Consider the following 19,102-nt stretch of genomic DNA (forward strand, 5'->3'; position numbering starts at 1 on the left):
AAGCGCGCACAGTGTTGCCAGTCCGTCCCCTTGATGCGCAGGGCTGCATGCGTCTTGTTGTCGGTAAGAGTTTCAACTCTTCTCAAAAATTAGCGACAACAAATTTGTGTACAGATAATTGCTGAAGTGAAATAAAAAAGTGCGAAACATGTCGAAGGTGGACCAAGACGCCAGCGCCTCGACAAGCATCATGGAGGTAGGTGATTGCCGTTGCCCAATGCACAGTTTCCCTGCACACCAGTGCCCGAAGGTGCAGCAGCCTCCGCGTACACGCTGGCGGACGCCCCGTCTGCCCGCCCAATTGGGATATACGCAGATTTTAACTATGACTCTCTCCTTTTCTGCATGTTTTGTTTAGCAAATCAAGGTGCTTATTGAGCCGCCGCCCAATGAGGACGAGAAGGCCGTGAAGGGCACAAACACCAAGCATCCGTACTACAGGCGTCCGGGCCGTGGCCACAATCACGATTATTGCGATGCCTGCGAGGAGGGGGGCAATCTGTTATGCTGCGACCGTTGCCCGTCCAGCTTCCACCTGCAGTGCCAGTAAGTAGAGATGCGATTGAATCCCCTCCCCTTCCCCCCGTAGATAGCTCCACCAAGTGCACAGTGTTTTAGTGTTCGCTCCCTTCCCTTTTCACATTCAGTGATCCGCCGCTCAGCGAAGAGGATATACCCAGCGGCCAGTGGCTGTGCCACAGCTGCCGCATGGTGAAGGTGATCCAGCCCCGGTCCAAGGCCAATTCCGTAGAGCGCGTGCCCTCGGGCGGTAGTGGCGGCTCGCGCGGGCACACACCGTCGTCGGGGGACCTGGAATCGATACCGCAGAAGATCCGCAATCTGCGCAAGCGGAGCAACAGCGAGCGAAACAGCACCGAGAAGTTGCTGGCCAAGATGCCCCTGGCCATACAGCGGGCCCTCGACCCAAACAAACGTCCTACTCCGCTGGACGACATTATACGCGCTGCCAGCATGCTCAACCCGCAGCAGTTCTCGCTGCCCCCCGAACTCGAGCTACACACGCAGTTCCCCGGCAACGGCAAGGTGCAGCCCGTCCAGCAGACGCAGCCGCATGCGGGCAACGGGCGGAGCCGGGTCTCGGGGAATCAGCGTCGCAACTCGAAGCCGTTCGAGCTAGATGGCCAGGGACTAGTGCCGCTGCCGGCCAAGACATGCTTCTACTGCAGCAAATCGTGCAAGCGGGCGCCGCTCCTTTCCTGCGACTACTGTCCACTGTTCTACCATCAGGACTGCCTCGATCCGCCGATGACGGCGCTACCGGCGGGCCTCTGGATGTGCCCGAATCATGCCGAGAACTTCATCGTAAGTGCTCCTCCTTCTGCCACTCCTACCACCACAACCACCTCCTCCAGCTCCACCAATCCTGCAACAAAGCCTGCTCTCTCTCTCCAGGACGCCCACATGACCACCAGCATTTCGGCCACGGCGCGTGTGCGTCTATGGAATCGCTTCCATCAGCCGGTTGACCACGAGAGCGTCAAGATGGAGTTCTTCCGCCGCGTACACACGCGCCATCCCCCGTTTCGTACCAAAACCACGGTCCGTACACGCGCCCACATCGATGTCCCGGCCAGTGTCCGGCACCACTACGAGCATCCCCCGCCACTACTCCCCTCGATGCGCCAGACGCTGCGCTACGATGGGGTGAAGCGCCGCAAGAATCTCCCCAATTCCGTCGAGGAGATATCCAGGGAGACGGTCACTGAGTCACTGCTCAAGGATTTGGAGGCCCTGCGCTCGGCCCATGCCAAATTCCGTGAGATACAGCGGGAGTACGGCAGTGGCCAGGATTTGGAGGATCTGGGCATCGACAGCGATAGCGACAATAGTCCAGAGGCGGAGCCAGATGCGAGTACGGCAGCGGAAGGCGCAGCAGAAAAGCAGGAGAATGGCACGGCTACCATGGAGCAGGAAGCAGGAGAGCCAAAAGTTGAGCCGTCGGCAACGGCCATCAAAATCGAGGAGAAGGCGGAGAATCCATTGTTGGACATGAGCTTCGACGAGGAGGAGGAGTCGGACAGCAAGTTGGCGATCATCGACGCGGATCTGCGCCACCTGGACGTGGACATCATCAAAAAACTGGCCCACCAGCGCCTCCAGCAGCTCGTCCAGGAGCATCCGGAGATTGTAACACAGTACAAGAATCGCACGGCCGCCCGTCGTTTGCGTCAACTAACGGTTGAGCAACAGCCGACGACCCCTTGTGCCGCTTTGCAGGGCGACCTGGCCCCGGAGGACATGAATCGCTTCTCGCTGCTGTTCACCAGCGAAACGTCATCGATTCTGGCCCAGAAGAACGGTAATGCCGCCGACGAGGATCCCATGATGGCTCTCCACCCGGCCCTGGCCACCGCCGCGGCCATTGCGGCCGCCGATGCCGCCGCCGAGAGCTATGAGCCGCGCGTGCGCACCGATGCGGAGAAGGCCTACGAGCTGGCCTCTCGTCTCGAACTGAAACTGCTCCACTGCAAGGTGCGCGCCCGTGGTGTGCTCACGCCCCTGGGCGATATGCTCGAGGACAGCCGCTGGTTCAGCAACCTGGGGCTGGAGCAGTCGATCTTTATGCGCTACCGCACCCTCTATGTGGGCTATGGGGGTCATTTCACGCCCTCGACATCTATGTGCCACACCGAGACCGTTGATCTCTCCGCCATCGGCTACTGCAGCCGTATCTCGCCCCAGCACGCCATCATCTTCTACGACGAGTTCTCCAAGTCCTTCGAGCTGATCAATTACTCCGAGTTCGGAACAGAGGTCAATGGCCAGCTGTACACGTGCGATCTATCTGAGAATGGACGCACAAAGGCCGCCAAGCGCATGCGCCCAGACGATGCCGATCTGAAGCGCCGCGTTGACGAGATCCTGGACAAGCGTCGCCACATCGAGCGCCAGTACGAGCCAAAGAAGTCGGGCGAGGAAAGGTGAGATATTTTCGGCGGATAACCATTATATCTCAAACCCATTTTCTTTTCGTCCCTTTCTTGCAGACTGGTGGGCATTGTGAAGCCTGCCTGCCGCTGCCAGGCGACGGGGGAGCCAGTTCCCATGGTGCCGGGGGCCTGGGAGGGTGCCGCTGTGCTCGCCCACGGCACTCTGTTGCGCTTCGGCTGCCTCGCGTTTGTCTTCTCAGTGCCCTCGAAGGATCTGCTGCAGGCCCAGGCACGCGCCAATCGTCAGACGTAGGACAAAATGCATTGTAGCCAAGGACCCCAGGGACCCCAGAGATGCCCCCTTCCCTACCCAGAAAATCTCAGTGAGAGCAGCTAGCAGACTTTTCCCCATCCATCCATCATCCCTCATCCTAGAATTAACTGCCAAGTGCATTCAACAGTTTAACTTCACACAAAACTAATGGAGGTGCCACGGAGGATCACTGTCGTAATTTGTTTGTGTCATTGTAGTAGAAGAACCCCACATCCCCAGCCCCTCAAAGCCAACACTCAAACACACACAAATGTATAAATGAAGAATAAAGTCTAAGAAGAAATACGATGAAGAAAGCAAATAATGGAAAGCAAAGTTTTTAATGCTAAGCGTCATCCAAGATTCATTTTGAAGATGATGTTTGCTGGAGGAATGAATCACTTTCGACCTCTAAAGAACAACAAATTTGTATTCATGATGAGCAGTAGCAGGCCTCTTATTTTACTCCTAGATCCCTGAGATTCATATGACTATCTTAGTGTCGAGCCACGAGTGACTTTCACTGCTGTGCCGCTCCACGGGCTTCTGGCCATCAGCATCCGGAAGCGCTACCCGCCACCCGCCGAGGAGCTGATCCGTATTCCGTATTCCGACTGCCGTCGCCTTGTCGCTTCTCTGGATCTTTTCGGAACACGTTCAGGTTTCGACCTGTCTCCTGGCCTCCTCTGGCACCGACATAATGCCCGAAATCCAGCTTCAGATCGCGGCTCGCTGTCCTACTGATATTGATGGAGGTCAATGACCTTTTCACCTTCAGTTTAAGTGCGGGATAGACGCACTGCCACTGCCGCATAGATCGCATATTCCTTCGACTGATTCCATAAAGTACTTATGTATATATAACGCCTTATTGAACCCATAATCCATAGACCTGTAAAAAAAGAACATTACCTCCTGCAATGTCCATCCGATACGCAATCCACAAGTAATTTTCGGGGCCATTTTGGGGGACAGAAAAAAACGATTGAACATTTTATGGAAATAAAGGTTTTACTTTTGAAGGATAACTCCAGATGCAGATGCAGTCTGGCAGTCGCCAAGGCAAACGTTAGTAATTGAGAATACAGAGGGAAGAGTATACACAAACAGGAACCTCCTTTGAGGACGAAGGACAGACACGGAACAGAGAAATAAGTACATAAAATACATTATGGGCTAACATGCAATACAAAATATAGAATAGTACAGGAATAATACAAATATAAAAACTATGGGTGCCCTGCGTCCACATAAGCGGCAACGGATGTTGTGGCTGCTGCCTCCTGGACAGCACCGGCAGCACCTGTCTGTACCGTTTTGGCAGCGGCAGCGGTGCGCGTGGCCCGCGAACGCTCCCATTCGACTTTGTGCTTGCGCTTCGTGTGGTGGTACATATTCGATTTGGAGCGAAACTCTGTGGGGCAGAAGGAGCAGGTGTGTAGCTTGACGCCAGTGTGCGTGGCAAAGTGTTCCTGTCGCAACAGAGAGAGGGAGAAGCTTAAGTTTACGGCTTGCGGATTGGGCAGACACACACGCAGTACTTACCTCCAGGTAGCGCTTCATCTTGAAGCACTTGCCGCACACTTCGCAGGCATATTTGGGCTTTGTCAGGCAGCGATGATTCTGGCCAGGCAGCTCCCCGCAGTTGGGACAAATGATGGGCGTTCCAGTGGCAGGCAGAGGAGCGCTATCCTCCATTCTGTGCCGCCGCTTGTCCAGCATTCCAGCCACAGAGCTGTAGAAAGATTCGATATTGGGGCTAGAACCATTTCTTCTGTGACTCTGTGCCTCACCTGTATGGATGCGACAGCCCTCCGCCTGCTCCTGTCGTTATGGTGGTGGCTGCACTCGTACTCGCCGCCGCTGCCGTCATGGCCGTTAAGAGATCCTGCTGCTGCTGGAGGAGTAGGCTCGCACACAGACGCTGCTGCAGGCTGTCCGCCGGCCCGGTGGCAGTCCGGTCGCTGAACGAGGCCGCCGCCACCACAGCGGCGGCCACAGCATTGTAGTTGGCCAGCATCAGTTCGTTCTCCTTGAGGCGCTTGTTGTGGTGATGCTCGTGATGCACTGGTCTGCTGCTGCTGTTGTCCTTGACATCGCCATCCCCATCGCCATCGCTGGCACTGCATTCGGTGTTTTGGACCTTCTTGGGGGACTGGGTCTTGCGGCGGCTGGAGCGAGTCGTGCGTGAGCGGATCGTGGATGGAGACGTTTTGGCCATCGTTAAGTTGATGGCTTCGATGGAATCACTCTTGATGGCGGACAGTGGAAGTGGCGGCGGCGGCGGCGGCGGCGGCGGAGAAGGAAGCGAAACTGTAGGTGCTGGTGGCGGCTCTTCTTTGATCACAGCTAGTTCGCTGGATACCTCCGGCTGGGTCTGCACCTGATTCTGGGACTTGGCCGCATCGCGCTCTTCGCGCGCCTTCAGCCACTGGGTAGTGTGCTTGCTCTTCACGTGCGTGTACATGTTAGAGCGGCAGCGGAAGGCCATTTCGCAGTAGGGACAGGCAATTGGCCGGTCGCCCGTATGGGTGGCCACATGCTCTTCTAGATACCGGCGCATCTTGAAGGATTTTTCGCAAAACATGCACGGAAACTTGTTGACTGCCAACGCCGTCGCCGCTGCTGCGACAGTCTTCGATTCGGCGTACTCAGGCTCCTCCTTGAGGAGCTGGCAAGGGGACGCCTCATCGACGTCAACATCGACATCAACAACATCGCCCTCCTCCGACCAGTTCACATCGCAGTCAATCTCCAGAAACTGGCTGCACAGTGTCGTCTGCTTTAGCTCCACCAGCTTCCAGAAATTGTGGAAGCTCTCTAGCTGCCCGCTGCAGTCGGTGCAGATGCAGGTGGAAATGGCATCATCGCGTGACAGCTGCAAATGGCCAAATTGCGTACTGCAGGATACTGTGGGATGGGGTATTACTTACGCAGAGATACAAGTGGATCGAGATCAATTGGACCAAATAGCTTTCCGGCACTGGTTTGTTGTTGGCTGCTGCTGGCGCTCCTGCTCCTGTTCCTGCTGCCGCTGCATTGTCGCTGTCCGGCGGGGCGTCGGGGGGAACGGTGCCACCGAACAGTAGGACGGCATTCTGCTCGTCCAGCGTGTTCAGGCACAGACGACAAATCATTTTGCAGAATATTTTTATATTTTTACTGCAGCATTGAGTAGTTTATATGTTTTACAGTACGGTCACACCTTTACCTAGCGATGGGCGATATCGATTATAAATTATTGAAAATTATAACTATTTATGCATCGGTATGCGTTTACGCGTTAGGGAATTTTCAGAAGAAATATCGATATCATATCGATAATCAATATGATATGTTTTTGTATCTGTATTTCGGTGGCCAAATACTCAATTCGGGTCTTAAAACATTGCAGAACATCGCCATTGTAGCATTTCTGAAGGAGCAGCATTCCTGAACCATGAACGGCCTCCCACAAAGCAAGCACTACAATCTGACGCACTACCAGCAGAGGTACAACTGGGACTGCGGCCTGTCCTGCATCATCATGATATTGTCCACCCAACAGCGGGATGAGATGCTGACCAATTTCGAGGCCATCTGCAAGGAGGAGGGCTTCGGGTCGAGTACCTGGACCATTGATTTGTGCTACCTGCTGCTGCGCTACCAAGTGCGTCACGAGTACTACACCCAGACCTTGGGCATCGATCCAAACTACAGCCAACACACTTACTACTCGAAAATAATTGACAAGGACGAGAAGCGCGTAACGCGCAAGTTCAAGGATGCCAAGGCCCATGGGTTGCGCGTTGAGCAGCGCACTGTCGACATGGAGGTTATTCTCAGGCATCTAGCGCGACACGGTCCGGTAATCCTGCTGACCAACGCCTCGGTGCTCACCTGCGAGATATGCAAGCAGAATGTCCTGGAGAAGTTTGGGTAAGTGTGGCCAAACCCCCTCCGTTTGCTCATGCTCCCCTGCTCATGTCCGCTAAGCTGTTTCCATATTCGTTGTATTGCCCGAAATACACGCTTGCCCGCCGCCACCAACAAAAGGTATGCCGGACACTATGTGGTGCTCTGCGGCTACGACATGGCCACCGAAAAGGTTTTCTACCACAACCCGGAGGTGCACGATGGCCGTAAGTATCTTTCCATTTGTCCATCAATTAAGAGCTAAGGCTATATAATAATTATGTATGTAGATATTTGCCGCTGCCTGGCCGAGTCGATGGACACGGCCCGTCGTGCCTATGGCACGGACGAGGACATCATCTTGATATTCGACCAGATGGCCAGCAAGGAATAAAGAGACTCCGAGCTGAGCGTATGCTGCTCATCGTAATCGTAGTACCTGCCCAGCAGTTGCCGTGCTTGAATGGAGGATGGATCTGCGCTTTGTGATATTATTGGATAGGCTAGAAAATTACTAAACGAAGAAGGATTCGATTAGATTGGAAATGGAATATGGTTTGGCTAGGCTTGGCTGCTACGTTGTCGAAGCGAAGCATTTCTTTGGCACAACAGTGGACTTTATTTGAGTTTAGTTATATCATTGATACGCGCGCGGCATCTGACGCAGTTGGTCCCCACAAAAAAAACAACAACAATTACAAACGCAATTATGCAAACAGGACGCCGATCAGGCTGCTGTCCTGCCCACATTCCAATACGATTATCAATACCTTTGTGAATGTATAAATACTATGTATGTTGAGTGTCTCTGTAGAAAATACAAAAGATTATTGTTGAATGCGAGCTGCTGCCTTACTGTGGATCCTCATCCTCATCGTCGTGTCCCACTTTTTTGGTCAGCAGCTGGAGTTTAATGTGCGGCGCCTCTACGGGCAGGACGACCTGACCGCCTGCGTCCGTGTACTTGGCGTACAGCTGCTCGGAAAATAGCTCGAACCCGTGGGAGCGGAGGATCTTCTGCGAGAAGATTCCCGTGGCATCCGCCTTGAGCAGGCGGAAGCCGCGCTTGCGGGCCAGCGACTCGGCGTGCCTAACCAGCTCCTTGGCAATGCCCTGGCCGCGGTAGCTCGCATCCACCGAGAGGATGCGCACATCAAAAATACGATCGACCTTGAAACGCCCGAAGAGATCAACCTTCAGGTTGTGGCTGTAGAGCAGCTCGAAGATCTTCTTGAAGTTGAGGTCGCTACTCGCCTGGAGCTTCTGCAGGGCCTGCGCTGTGTCGCCCGGGCGCAGGATGCCGTTCAGTATTACTCCGGCTATCTTGCATTCCTCCTGTTCAGGTCCTTCGCTGCGATCCACGGCCATCAGGCTGAGCTTATCGTGCAGCGTCTCCAGGCTGTGGTGCTCCAACTCGCTGTTCCCGAATCCCTTCTGGCACAGTCCAGCAGCCTTGTTCAGTGGCTCGTCCGCAAAGAAGTTCCTCCTCAGGTGGTCGATCACCTGCTCGTAATGCTCTGGTCCAATCAGTTTGTACTCCATAACGGCAATGCTAGTGCAAGTGGAGGGTGGGTGCCTGGGTGCCTGGGTGCCTGGGGGATGGAATGCTCCTTTAATTTAATTGAAATTCTGTTATACATACATTTGCAAAATGTCTGTTATAACCACACAAAGGGCTCTTCTCTCTTCCGTATAACGCAATTAGCTGTTACCGTCGTCCCACCGTTCTTTCAGACACACGTATGTATAAAAAGTGCACTCACTGTTGGGCAAGGTACATACAGATTTATTTAAATGAGGTGAGATCTCGAACAATTAGGCAGCCATCGTATGAGTCATTTCTGGCAATGCTTCACCCCATATGAAGACACCTTGCAGGTAGTAGGCAGTGGAAGTGTGAGAGTGTGAGCCCCTCACCCTTTTGATGCCTTGTTGACACACCTCTGGCTTTGAGAGCTTAAATCTTTACTCTTATTTCCTCTCTGCTCTGTGCTCTCTCCACTTATCTTTTTCAATTAAGAAAAACCAAACTTTGCCCAAGGAGCGCACTTAACTTAAACAATTATTTAAGAATTTACACTTACTTTCAGTTACTTTCACTTGTTGTCGAGCCTGGGAAAAAATGTGTAACCTACTTGCGGGCGCTGCCAAATGCGAACTGCGACGACTAGAGCCTGGAGCTTGGAGCCAAAGCAGCAGCATCACGGCGCTGTGGTGCGTGCTCGGGTATCCCTCTCCTCTCACCCGAAGTATGGATAAAAAATGTCGGCAGAGCTAGGGGTAGAGGCAGAGGCAGAGGCGTGTAGCCTCAGGGTCACAGGGATACAGAAGTGCAAAGGTTATTCCGTCTCCCCTTCCAAGGCACTTCCATGATTACGCACACACGCAACTGCCTTTGTGTTTGATTGTGTGCGAGTGAGTGAGCGATTGCTGGCCGTGACTTATGGCCAAATGCCAATACAATTGCAGGAACGAACAGTAAAATTGAGAGCTGCTCTCCTCCACCTCACTCACACTCGCTCACACTTGCTCAAGCGCTCTTACTCCCTCGCGAATTTGACTTTGTTGTTGAGCGCAGCAACTAACTGTTGATTCTTCTCCTCTTCCCTCCTTTGTGCGTGACTTTCTGATGGAGAAGGAGAGGGAGTGGAGGAGGGAGGTAGGCTGTGTGTGCCGTCATCCAGACACAATGTAAATACGTACAGTATGTCCGAAAAGTCTCACTACAGTCGGAAAGAGTATATATTTTCTGAATAAATCTAATATTGATAGCCCTAGATCATACAAATTTGTGACTTGCAGGAAGCCTCACTCCACACCTTGTGGTAAAACAGTACCCTTCGGCGAGTACGATATCGCCGCCATCATCCACTGAAAGTGAATGGGAATAATTAATTAATTAAGAATATTATTTATAGCTTATGTTTTCTTTATAGTTTTAATTAAAAAATTTTCAATCTAAAAATATGGTTCATTAAACATCTATTTAAACGGGAGAAATTAAAAAAAAATTGTTATTACTTTTCCAAAAAACTTTAAGATTATATCAAATACTCGAATGTCAGCAAAGAAAGACCTAAAAGACCCTTTCTTTAAGAACTCTAAAGTATGATAAATAGTAATCCTATTCGAATGTTAGGCCCCTGCTATTGTAAAATGGTAGCCTACTTTCTCGATACACAGTTTTTTACAGTATTTGCACGCACACATAAGGAGCTTGACTTTGCCATAATGCTGTCAACGGCAACGACAATGGCCAAGACGTGCCACAATCAAACGGAGGCAGAGGAAGGAAGACAAATTGTGTTAATAGATGTATGCATACACGCACAGGCACAAATATGTACATTCATAAATACAGGGAGCGCCATCTCCTAATTCGGTATTTAAACATTGAATAGCTTTGAAAAAACGACTGATTTTCAAACATAGGGTATTTTTATTTGGTATTTAATTTGGTGCTTTAAAATTTATTCAGACTAATTTTTGAAATCAACATCAATCAAGTGGCCGCCTTTATAGGACACAATATAATGTGACATTTTTTCTGTGTTTTCCATCACATTTTCGAGCATCTCGGGCGTTATAGCGAAGATATCCAAATATCAGCCTTGAGCTCTTCAATGGTATAAGACTTGCTGGCGTAAACTTTGCTTTTTAAATAACCCCACAAAAAGAAGTCTGGGCAGCCAATAAATATTCCCATTTTTTAATACCAGTAACCGTTCAGACCTTTTTCACGCATTTCGACGAGATGCACGTGAGTTTATACAACTGAACGACTATTTGCAATGTACAGCATAACTATTTCAGCGCGTTGTTTCAGTATAATGGTTAAAATTTTACTGAATTTAGGTTTCCAAGAGTGGTCTACTCAAGTCAATCGGTTTACAAGTGTCCAACCTATTCAATGCTTAAATACCGACATAAGAGATGGCGCACCCAGTATGTGTGGGATACAGGATTTTTAGTACACACTTAAAGATAGGCAGGACTTCCCAAGGATATTTACTAAGTAAAAGCGTTTGTCAGCATTTTGATGAAGTGGATGAGACTTTAAATGATTCTCAAACCATTTCTGAACTCCCCTTTAGAATCATCGGATAGTGATTAAATCAATTGACTCTGTGAGAACTGATCATCAGAAGTATTAAACGTATATACTTATAGAGCGTTCGGTCTATGCTTTTTTAATTGGAGGAAAGAGTATGAAAAGAAAATAGTAAACGAAGACACTCACAAGCGTTCGTTCTCCTTTCTGTTAAGGAAGAAGATAATCAATGTATATGTACATATCTAAATGTATTTAAAATCCTGCCAAGACAAATTCAGTCTAAAAGCTAAAGCTTTCGCCATCTGCTTTCACGCGTTTACACACGCGCTGTATGTGTGTGTGTGGGTGTGAAAATAAAAGAAAAGAAAAGGAGATCATTCGATCACGCAGCGAGTGTGTGTGCAACAGAAAGAGCGTAGAATGGATGCAAGGAATTAATCCTACCAATCTGCACATGTGTGTATGAATACATACATATGGGCGTAGCTTCCTTAACAGCGATATCCGTATCTCATAACCATTTAATAGAGTCTACCGAATGGCGAAAGCTCCAAGTACATATATGTATACTGAATACTTTAATTAATAGTTGCCCGTCACTGGACTGTGGCCAAATGGGGCGGACGGGCACGTGTCCATTGACACATATAGAGTCATCACAGAGCCCTCCCATACAACAAATAATGGAATCACATGACGGCACAAGACGCATATTCAAATTGCGTGACGCTGCTGTAGATCCCATGCCATAAACCGAAGTCGTACCTAAACCAGAACCTGAACCAGAGCCATGGCTATTTTCGGGTCAAACGCACAAAGGTATTTCAAAGTCAATTTGGTCGGTTGTCGTTTGTGTCTGACTGTGCAGATGGCATTTCTTTTGTGTTGTGCGTGTGTTTCCGCGCCCCGAAATGGGCGTATGTACATTGCAGCGTACCCAAAAATATCGTTGTGCGTTATTGCTGCCAATCAGATTCAATTTAAATCAATCTTCCCCACTAACGGTAACTGCTGCACGGAACTGGTATCACTTCACGCCGTTCGTTCGAAAGAACGGTACGATACAAATCCATCAAGTTGACAGCCCAAACAAGCTATCGATTGATGAGGATCCACCATTTGTGCCTTAATTTGTGCAATACCTTATTTCAAAATTCGATGTTTGTCGAACGATCTTTCTGAAGATATTCCATTTAATATGTATATTATATAGGATTTATTTATCTATCTATGAAGAGACCTCATCTATGAAAGCACTCTCTCTTTCATCGCGGACAGCTGTTGCGGAACAGCTGACGCATCGCGTCTCTCGTTCTCCGTCCGGACCGAACCGGGTCGCTTCGGTGTCGCTCATTCGTCGGCCCATTCTCTAGACGTGCACTCGTTCCGTTGTGGCTGTCCCGTCCGTTTATTTTCGTATTGTCGCATATATTTTTTGTGTGAATATTTATAGTTTATAGTTGGCGTTGTGCGTGTGACTTTTGTGTTTTGATTCTCTGTACGACTCTAAACACTCTAAACATGGCATCCAGAGATCGCTTGCCCGTGTTCCCCTCCCGCGGGTGAGTACCCAACCACCTATCAGGTGTCCTGGGGTGTGGTAATTCTCATCCTCCCACAGGGCCCAAACGCTGATGAAATCGCGCCTGGCTGGCGCCACCAAGGGACATGGACTGCTCAAGAAGAAAGCCGATGCCCTGCAGATGCGCTTTCGTCTCATTCTGGGCAAAATCATTGAGGTATGTGGTATCTATGCCCTAGTCAATCCAAACTCAACTGAACGCTGCTTCCAGACCAAGACTCTGATGGGCCAACTGATGAAGGAGGCCGCATTTTCTTTGGCGGAGGCCAAATTCACAACAGGCGACATCAACCAAATTGTGCTTCAGAACGTGACCAAGGCCCAGATCAAGATACGCACCAAGAAGGACAATGTGGCGGGTGTCACGCTGCCGGTGTTCGAGCCCTACACCGATGGAGTCGACACTTACGAGCTGGCCGGCCTGGCCCGCGGCGGCCAGCAGCTGGCGAAGCTCAAGAAGAACTATCAGAGCGCCGTGCGCCTCCTGGTCGAGCTGGCCTCGCTACAGACATCATTTGTAACCCTGGATGATGTCATCAAAGTTACCAATCGTCGAGTCAACGCGATCGAACATGGTGAGTCGTGTGTTTTACCTACGTATATCCTCCAATTATCTTATACTTTCCTGTGCAGTGATCATACCGCGCATTAATCGCACCATTGAGTACATCATCAGCGAACTGGATGAGCTGGAGCGTGAAGAATTTTATCGCTTGAAGAAGATCCAGGACAAGAAGCGAGAGGCACGCAAGTCTGCCGACAAGCGACGTGAAGAGCTGCGTCGCCTGGGCGACCTCGCCGCCACTGAGGAGGTCCAGAACATACTCGACGAAGATGGCGATGAGGATTTGTTGTTCTAGATTCACACACCTCGTCACTTTCTGCTACCTCACCTGCTCCCCCACTAATTCTTGTTCCTGTTCCAAATTGTTCATTGGGATATCCACATAAATGTCTCCCGTTTATCGTTCTTGTTGGAAATATACTCGTATATTGATATTGTATGTATATCTGTTTCTACATAAGTGATGCAAAGCCATAATGTCGCTTTTGTCTCAATGTCTCGATTGTCAATTGGTTTCTATGTTGTTTCTGTGTGTAACGATACCCAAGGGCTTTCATCATTTTATGTACGTAACTATCAAAGCAAGTGTCTGTCCATATGTGTAGCTAAAGTACCCTATCAGTACGAAATGTTTTACATTTCTCATCAAGTAGTTAAGAGTATTTTGTATACTGTGTGAATCCTCCATTCTTTGCAGCTTTCCGATGTGGTAGATGATCGTTAAAGCATGACCTGATTAGAAGTACAATGTCAAGAAAAAGGTGACCAAAATTGTTATAGAATTTGTATGTTAAATGTACCCAATGTGTGTGTACCCACTCTTATAGAAGTATTAAGTATCAAAGTTCAATGGATGTAGGGAATGCTTAAAACATTCACAACATTAGTATCAAAGATGTAAAGATCATAATTCCGTATCGATTCTCTTAGGAAGTAAAGCATTGCATATTTTAGAAACCTGTGTTTCAAATATCTTACTAACGGAAATATCCAATCGCTTAGGAACCTAGGCATCAATTTTATTATGAATTTAAGTATTAAATTTAATGGGTCTTTAATTATCAAATATTTTGCAAGTGCATCTACTTCTTTGGTATTTTATATTTTATATGCATAATATACTATGTATATGATTATGCATATCATTTGTATTATAATATTGTAGTATGATGGGCCATAAAAATGTGTGATTAATCTGGTTATGGCTCTCAAATTGCCAATTATCGAATGCTATTTGCGGATTCACGGCCGGTACGTGCCGCGTACAGTCATTGTGTCATTGGGTTTGGAGATCAGTTTTCGACCACAGCTTTCGCACACCACTCAGAGATCAGAGATTTCCATTTAGCCAACCTGAAACCAAACCCACAAATGCCACAGAGCGCACGAAAACTCAATTGATTCTTTTGGTTGTTTAGTAGTAGAATGTATACATTCAAAATCATGTTTATTCATAGTTTTATATTCCATTTAGACTTATACACGTAATAGTATACCATTGACCACTGGGTGATCTGGTTTTTTGTAGTTTAAATTCGGCTTGAATTCATAGCATATAAATATTTGTTTTTTTGTTGAGAAATTTGCATTAGCATAGCCAAAAGCGAAACGAAAATCAATACGTGAAAAAGCAGCAGATTTTACACACATTCCATTAAAATGCAGAAAAAAAGCTTAGAGTTAATTAAATAATCAGTATTCAAGCGCACTGATATCCACTGAGCCGTTTGATGAGTGTTCTAAGCGTGTGAAATATTGTAAAGTGTTGAATATTGTTCCAAAGTCCTCTTAAACCTCCGTCTTGTGACCCATTTCATTCCACGTGCTTTGTACTTTCGTGTTGCATGTTGCATTTAAATTCAATATACGATCGATCTCCTGCCTCTCCAACACACTCTCTCTCTCTCTATCGACCGTTTAATGGCACTGAATGCCTCTCAGGTTTTTTAGGCTTGAATTTTCTTCTTGTATGTAGCGCAGTGTAAATATTATGTAAATATGTTTTCTCTGTTGTATACTATATATGTATATATAGATAATGTATATATGTAGATTTTCCAAAAAAATAATATTAACATCAATACGTATGTATGTATGTGCCTGACATCAATATTACATCAATTTATCCACACAACATCATATCTGTATGTTGGTTCTTCCATATGTTCATATTCACGATAAAAAAAAAAATTGTGATCCATCGGTTTCGGCATATGTATCTATGGGGTAAATATACCAAAATAAGTATGTACGTCTGTATATGTATATATAGACAAATTTAGTATATATATATATAATGTAAAGGTATAGGTATGCATTAATATCGAACGATATTCTTTTGATGCATGTGTTGCCTAAGCCTTTGCTTACAAAAAAAGTTTTAGTACAGTTTCTTCCGTACTTCAAGGCGAAGTACAGTTTCTCTCGAAACAGCAGAGTGACAAAATGAAACGGTCACTCTATTTCAGAGATTTTGTTGATTTGCATACAAAAAAGTTTAGTCAGCTTTTGGATAATGATAAGAACTGTTGATAAGAACAGTACTCTACCCAAAACCATTTGTTTTATATTTGCTCGCTCATACGCTAAGGTTCTTCAGTTGTGTGTTTTTGTACGCCCATGAATTCGGCATACGTAAAAACATTAAAAAGTACAGTTGTTCGCCTTTTCCGTAAGCTGGTACAGTTGTGGGTTCTTTTCAAAGCATGTGTGCCTTTTGCATACGAAAAAGAAATGCAAGAACAGTTGCTCACTTCAACGTTAAGCTGGGCTAACCGGACAGCTGCGTTTTGCCAAAACGAAACAGACCAAGAGGTCTGCTCGGGAGATAGCTTTACGCTGTGTTTGCATGAAGATGCCTTGGAGTTCTTTTTGTCCTTGCCTCCGATATTATAGACAGTTTGGTTGCTCGTGGTGTTCCAGGTGCGGTGTGTATTTGAGCTACCACTGGGGATGCGGATAGGGTATGGCATGCGGTTTTCGCGTCCGCGTTTGGAGCTGTCTCTGTTCCTGTTTCTTTTACTGTTGGAGAGGCGCTTACAGTGGCAATTGCGAGGGCCATCGCTGATGTAGGCAGCTGCGAGGTCATAAATATTTGCTGTGCTACATGGGGAGCGTTGGGGGGCATCACACGTTTGTCCTGAAATGTGAAAAAGGACACACGAGCAGAAAGAAAGGAGAGAAAGATATTTTTAGTTGAAGCTTTTGGCATATTAATCCTTTAGTGAATATTTTTTTGATTGCAAAGCGCAGCAAAATAAAGTCAAAAAGGTGAGCGTGATCCATCGTGAACGATAGAAAAAGCATACTCGTGACAGACAGTGTGACCAGATCTCTGACCAAAGTTTCACTTCTAACGCTATTTTCCAACAGAAGTTTCATCGATTCAGATCTTCGTTGATCAAAAGCCAGTTTGCAGTCCATCGAAAGTACTTCCACGTTACTAATCACAAAATTAGAAATTAGAAGAAACTGAAGAAAAACCTGTTTATATGTCTATAAATCCAAATCAACACACAGTCCAATAAAAGTCAAAAGTTTAATGCTCAATAAAATCATACAAATAAATATGTATTTTCAGAATATCAAACTGATTTATCAGTAAATAATGATACAAATAATGGTAGCGCGTAGATCAAATGTACATCAACATAAAAGCAACTAAATATAAAAAATATATTTTAATTTAATCTAAAAAAGAGCTGGAACGTTATGAGCTGCGGCAAAGGCCGCGACTCTACTTTATACCCGGTACTCACTTTATAAAAATCGGTCGAACCGTTTGGAAGATTTTTATATATTAGATTTGATCTGTTTCCATTTTTATCTGCATTTTTTCACATCTGTCTCTTTTTTTCTATTCCTTTACCAACACCACCCGTTTCATCTCGCTTCCTACTGCCAGATCACACACACTTTGCAGACGAGGTGCAGTGTGAGAGAGAGAGAGAATGAGTAAGCGCGTGGAAGACGTAGCGTAGCCACTGAACCACTGTCTATAATAATCGTCCGATCTAATCCAGATTCGGCAATCTGCTAGATATAGTGTCATTCTCAACAATTGTGATTATTCGGTTTATCCTATCTTTAAAATTGTGGATTCCACAGATTTACGTTCTTTGTGAGGGCAGAAGAAATTTTGAAATACACTTGTAACAATGTACTTATTCTGGGTCTGGGTTTGAGATTTTGTTGCTCTAGCTCTTAAAGTCTCTGAGAGCTAGGCGTCAAGCAATACGGATAGACGGATGGACGGACCATTGACGCTGATCAAGAATATATAAACTTTACGGGGCCAGAAACGCTTCCTTCTGGGTGTTACACACATCCATTTTCACCACAAATCTAATATTATAGCAGCCAATATAATTATCTTTAATACAACTTCTTAAAGCGATAGGAAATCGGGAATTTGGATCTGACTTTAACACTGTGTTTGTTGATCTTTGACCTTTGGTCACACTGCATGGTCACGGTCCAGTTGTGTTTTGTAGTAGTACTCGAATGCAATAAGTTATTATAAAATATTGTATATATTAGGTTTAAGATATTAGAGAAACATGCCGCTCAAGTTTTGCTGTAGAATTCACCAAGCGTTAACCCTGTGTGTGTGTGTGTGACTGTGCCCAAAAATAGAGTGTAGATCTAATAGAGATTCATTTTTATCAGATATTTGTAGATATCGTATAAATATACATAACTTTTAGCGATGGGGTTCAATGCTAGTGAAGGAAAGTTCTGTCCACGGTTGCCACATAAATCTAAATTCAGAATTAAATATTCAGATGTAATATGGATATATCTCCAGTTTATTAGGAACTATTGGTTGAGAACAACCTTTTTTTTTAATAAAAACCTCCAGTGATCCCTTGTTATTATACTTTTAACCATAAGGAACCACTTCGAGGGCTATTGGGACGTTGAAGAGCCCTGGCTGACCATTACTGGCCGCAGCTAAAATGCACGAACCCGAAGTTTATTACGCGCAGATCCCAGGCAGAAGCGCGGACAGACCGAGGGGCGCTGCTGCATAGCACGGGGAAATTAAGCTATAGTTTAATATAGGACTCTCTTTTATGGATATGCTCCTTAAGTTTTTTGTGGTACAACTGTGGAAACCGTGGCTCTATCCTATGAATATCCAATAATTTCTATCAATTTACATCTGAAGGTACACTATTCTCTAATTTTTGTAAAAAGCTAGCAATGGAAGGACCATGATTCGAGATGATTAGGACTTTTGGGAGATGGGAATTGGAATGAAGTGTTTGGCAAGGGATGCTGCTATTTTTGGAAGAGTGAATGAGAGTGGTTCTACGAGTGACTAAGTGACTAATTGGTTAGACTATGGCTACGGTAACGGTCTACGTTTAGTTTAGTGGCCTACTGCTCTGACAACTCAAATACAACTGACTCGGGTGGTACGGATGACGTTGACGGTACTCTAAGTACCTTTTGACCCCTGAAGCAGAGGCCGGAAATCATCCACTTGGTTCCAGCGTGTATGCGTGTCTCGCGCTTCCTACCCACCGCACCACCGACAGAGTCTTGCACTACAACGACTTCAGCCTCGACTCCGGCTCCAGCTGCAATTCCGATTCGGTCTTCATCATCAGTCCGTTCCCCCCTTTGGCGGCGTGGACTCTCCTGGTTGTTGTTGTTGTGGTTTCGCTGCACAAGACGCTGTCGGTGGTTGGGTTCGTGGATCATGACGATACTGGCACTAGTGTTCTGCCGCCTGTTGATCGGCGACGTTCTAAAGAAGGATTTATTAAAGGATTCATTATAGGGCAATGTGGCAAAG

The 19,102-nt window shown here is 46.9% G+C and overlaps 6 protein-coding genes across 14 annotated transcripts in view; 3 read left to right on the plus strand and 3 right to left on the minus strand.

Annotated features, from left to right (window-relative positions):
- The first annotated feature begins 26 nt into the window (after nucleotides 1-26).
- On the plus strand, nucleotides 27-3,529 carry LOC108153063 (PHD finger protein 12). 2 transcript variants are annotated; one of them, XM_017282834.2, is made up of 5 exons: nucleotides 28-196; nucleotides 359-546; nucleotides 648-1,323; nucleotides 1,414-2,942; nucleotides 3,009-3,529. In XM_017282834.2, the coding sequence occupies exons 1-5, from the start codon at nucleotides 149-151 to the stop codon at nucleotides 3,202-3,204; spliced, it is 2,637 nt and encodes an 878-aa protein (XP_017138323.1). In that variant the 5' UTR covers nucleotides 28-148; the 3' UTR covers nucleotides 3,205-3,529. The 2 variants fall into 2 exon arrangements, with proteins under 2 accessions (XP_033243946.1, XP_017138323.1); XM_033388055.1 differs by having other exon boundaries at nucleotides 27-196; nucleotides 648-2,942.
- Nucleotides 3,530-4,196: 667 nt separating this feature from the next.
- Nucleotides 4,197-6,429, minus strand: LOC108152908 (zinc finger and BTB domain-containing protein 49). Its single transcript, XM_017282560.2, has 4 exons — nucleotides 6,138-6,429; nucleotides 4,998-6,082; nucleotides 4,750-4,939; nucleotides 4,197-4,676 (listed from the first exon to the last, which is right to left on the minus strand). Exons 1-4 carry the CDS (start codon nucleotides 6,339-6,341, stop codon nucleotides 4,434-4,436), a joined length of 1,722 nt encoding a protein of 573 aa, XP_017138049.1. The 5' UTR covers nucleotides 6,342-6,429; the 3' UTR covers nucleotides 4,197-4,433.
- Nucleotides 6,430-6,525: 96 nt separating this feature from the next.
- Nucleotides 6,526-7,936, plus strand: LOC108152910 (protein GUCD1). Of its 2 annotated transcripts, none has more exons than XM_017282565.2 (3): nucleotides 6,526-7,122; nucleotides 7,180-7,325; nucleotides 7,389-7,936. In XM_017282565.2, exons 1-3 carry the CDS (start codon nucleotides 6,644-6,646, stop codon nucleotides 7,490-7,492), a joined length of 729 nt encoding a protein of 242 aa, XP_017138054.1. In that variant the 5' UTR covers nucleotides 6,526-6,643; the 3' UTR covers nucleotides 7,493-7,936. The 2 variants fall into 2 exon arrangements, with proteins under 2 accessions (XP_017138054.1, XP_017138055.1); XM_017282566.2 differs by having other exon boundaries at nucleotides 6,528-7,122; nucleotides 7,240-7,325.
- Nucleotides 7,698-9,494, minus strand: LOC108152909 (dopamine N-acetyltransferase). Of its 2 annotated transcripts, none has more exons than XM_017282561.2 (2): nucleotides 9,183-9,494; nucleotides 7,698-8,690 (listed from the first exon to the last, which is right to left on the minus strand). In XM_017282561.2, exons 1-2 carry the CDS (start codon nucleotides 9,298-9,300, stop codon nucleotides 7,951-7,953), a joined length of 858 nt encoding a protein of 285 aa, XP_017138050.1. In that variant the 5' UTR covers nucleotides 9,301-9,494; the 3' UTR covers nucleotides 7,698-7,950. The 2 variants fall into 2 exon arrangements, with proteins under 2 accessions (XP_017138050.1, XP_017138052.1); XM_017282563.2 differs by lacking the exon at nucleotides 9,183-9,494 and adding an exon at nucleotides 8,741-8,868.
- A 2,993-nt stretch (nucleotides 9,495-12,487) lies between these two features.
- LOC108153702 (probable V-type proton ATPase subunit D 2) lies at nucleotides 12,488-13,738 on the plus strand. The gene is made up of 4 exons (XM_017283829.2): nucleotides 12,488-12,714; nucleotides 12,774-12,891; nucleotides 12,946-13,309; nucleotides 13,368-13,738. The coding sequence occupies exons 1-4, from the start codon at nucleotides 12,674-12,676 to the stop codon at nucleotides 13,592-13,594; spliced, it is 750 nt and encodes a 249-aa protein (XP_017139318.1). The 5' UTR covers nucleotides 12,488-12,673; the 3' UTR covers nucleotides 13,595-13,738.
- A 991-nt stretch (nucleotides 13,739-14,729) lies between these two features.
- The window catches only part of LOC108153499 (PDF receptor), a 41,650-nt gene continuing 37,277 nt past the window's right edge, over nucleotides 14,730-19,102 (minus strand). For 3 of the 6 annotated variants that reach the window (XM_033387023.1, XM_033387025.1, XM_033387024.1), the window contains 2 exons: nucleotides 18,751-19,054; nucleotides 14,730-16,438 (listed from right to left, as the gene is read on the minus strand). In XM_033387023.1, coding sequence (XP_033242914.1) covers nucleotides 16,133-16,438; nucleotides 18,751-19,054 — 610 coding nt within the window. In that variant the 3' untranslated portion in view covers nucleotides 14,730-16,132. Of the gene's footprint in view, nucleotides 16,439-16,836; nucleotides 19,055-19,102 lie in introns of those variants that run through there. The other 3 variants (XM_033387027.1, XM_017283551.2, XM_033387026.1) reach the window with 3 other exon arrangements.

The sequence above is a fragment of the Drosophila miranda genome, chromosome XR (genome assembly GCF_003369915.1).
Source record: "Drosophila miranda strain MSH22 chromosome XR, D.miranda_PacBio2.1, whole genome shotgun sequence".
NCBI lineage: Eukaryota > Metazoa > Arthropoda > Insecta > Diptera > Drosophilidae > Drosophila > Drosophila miranda.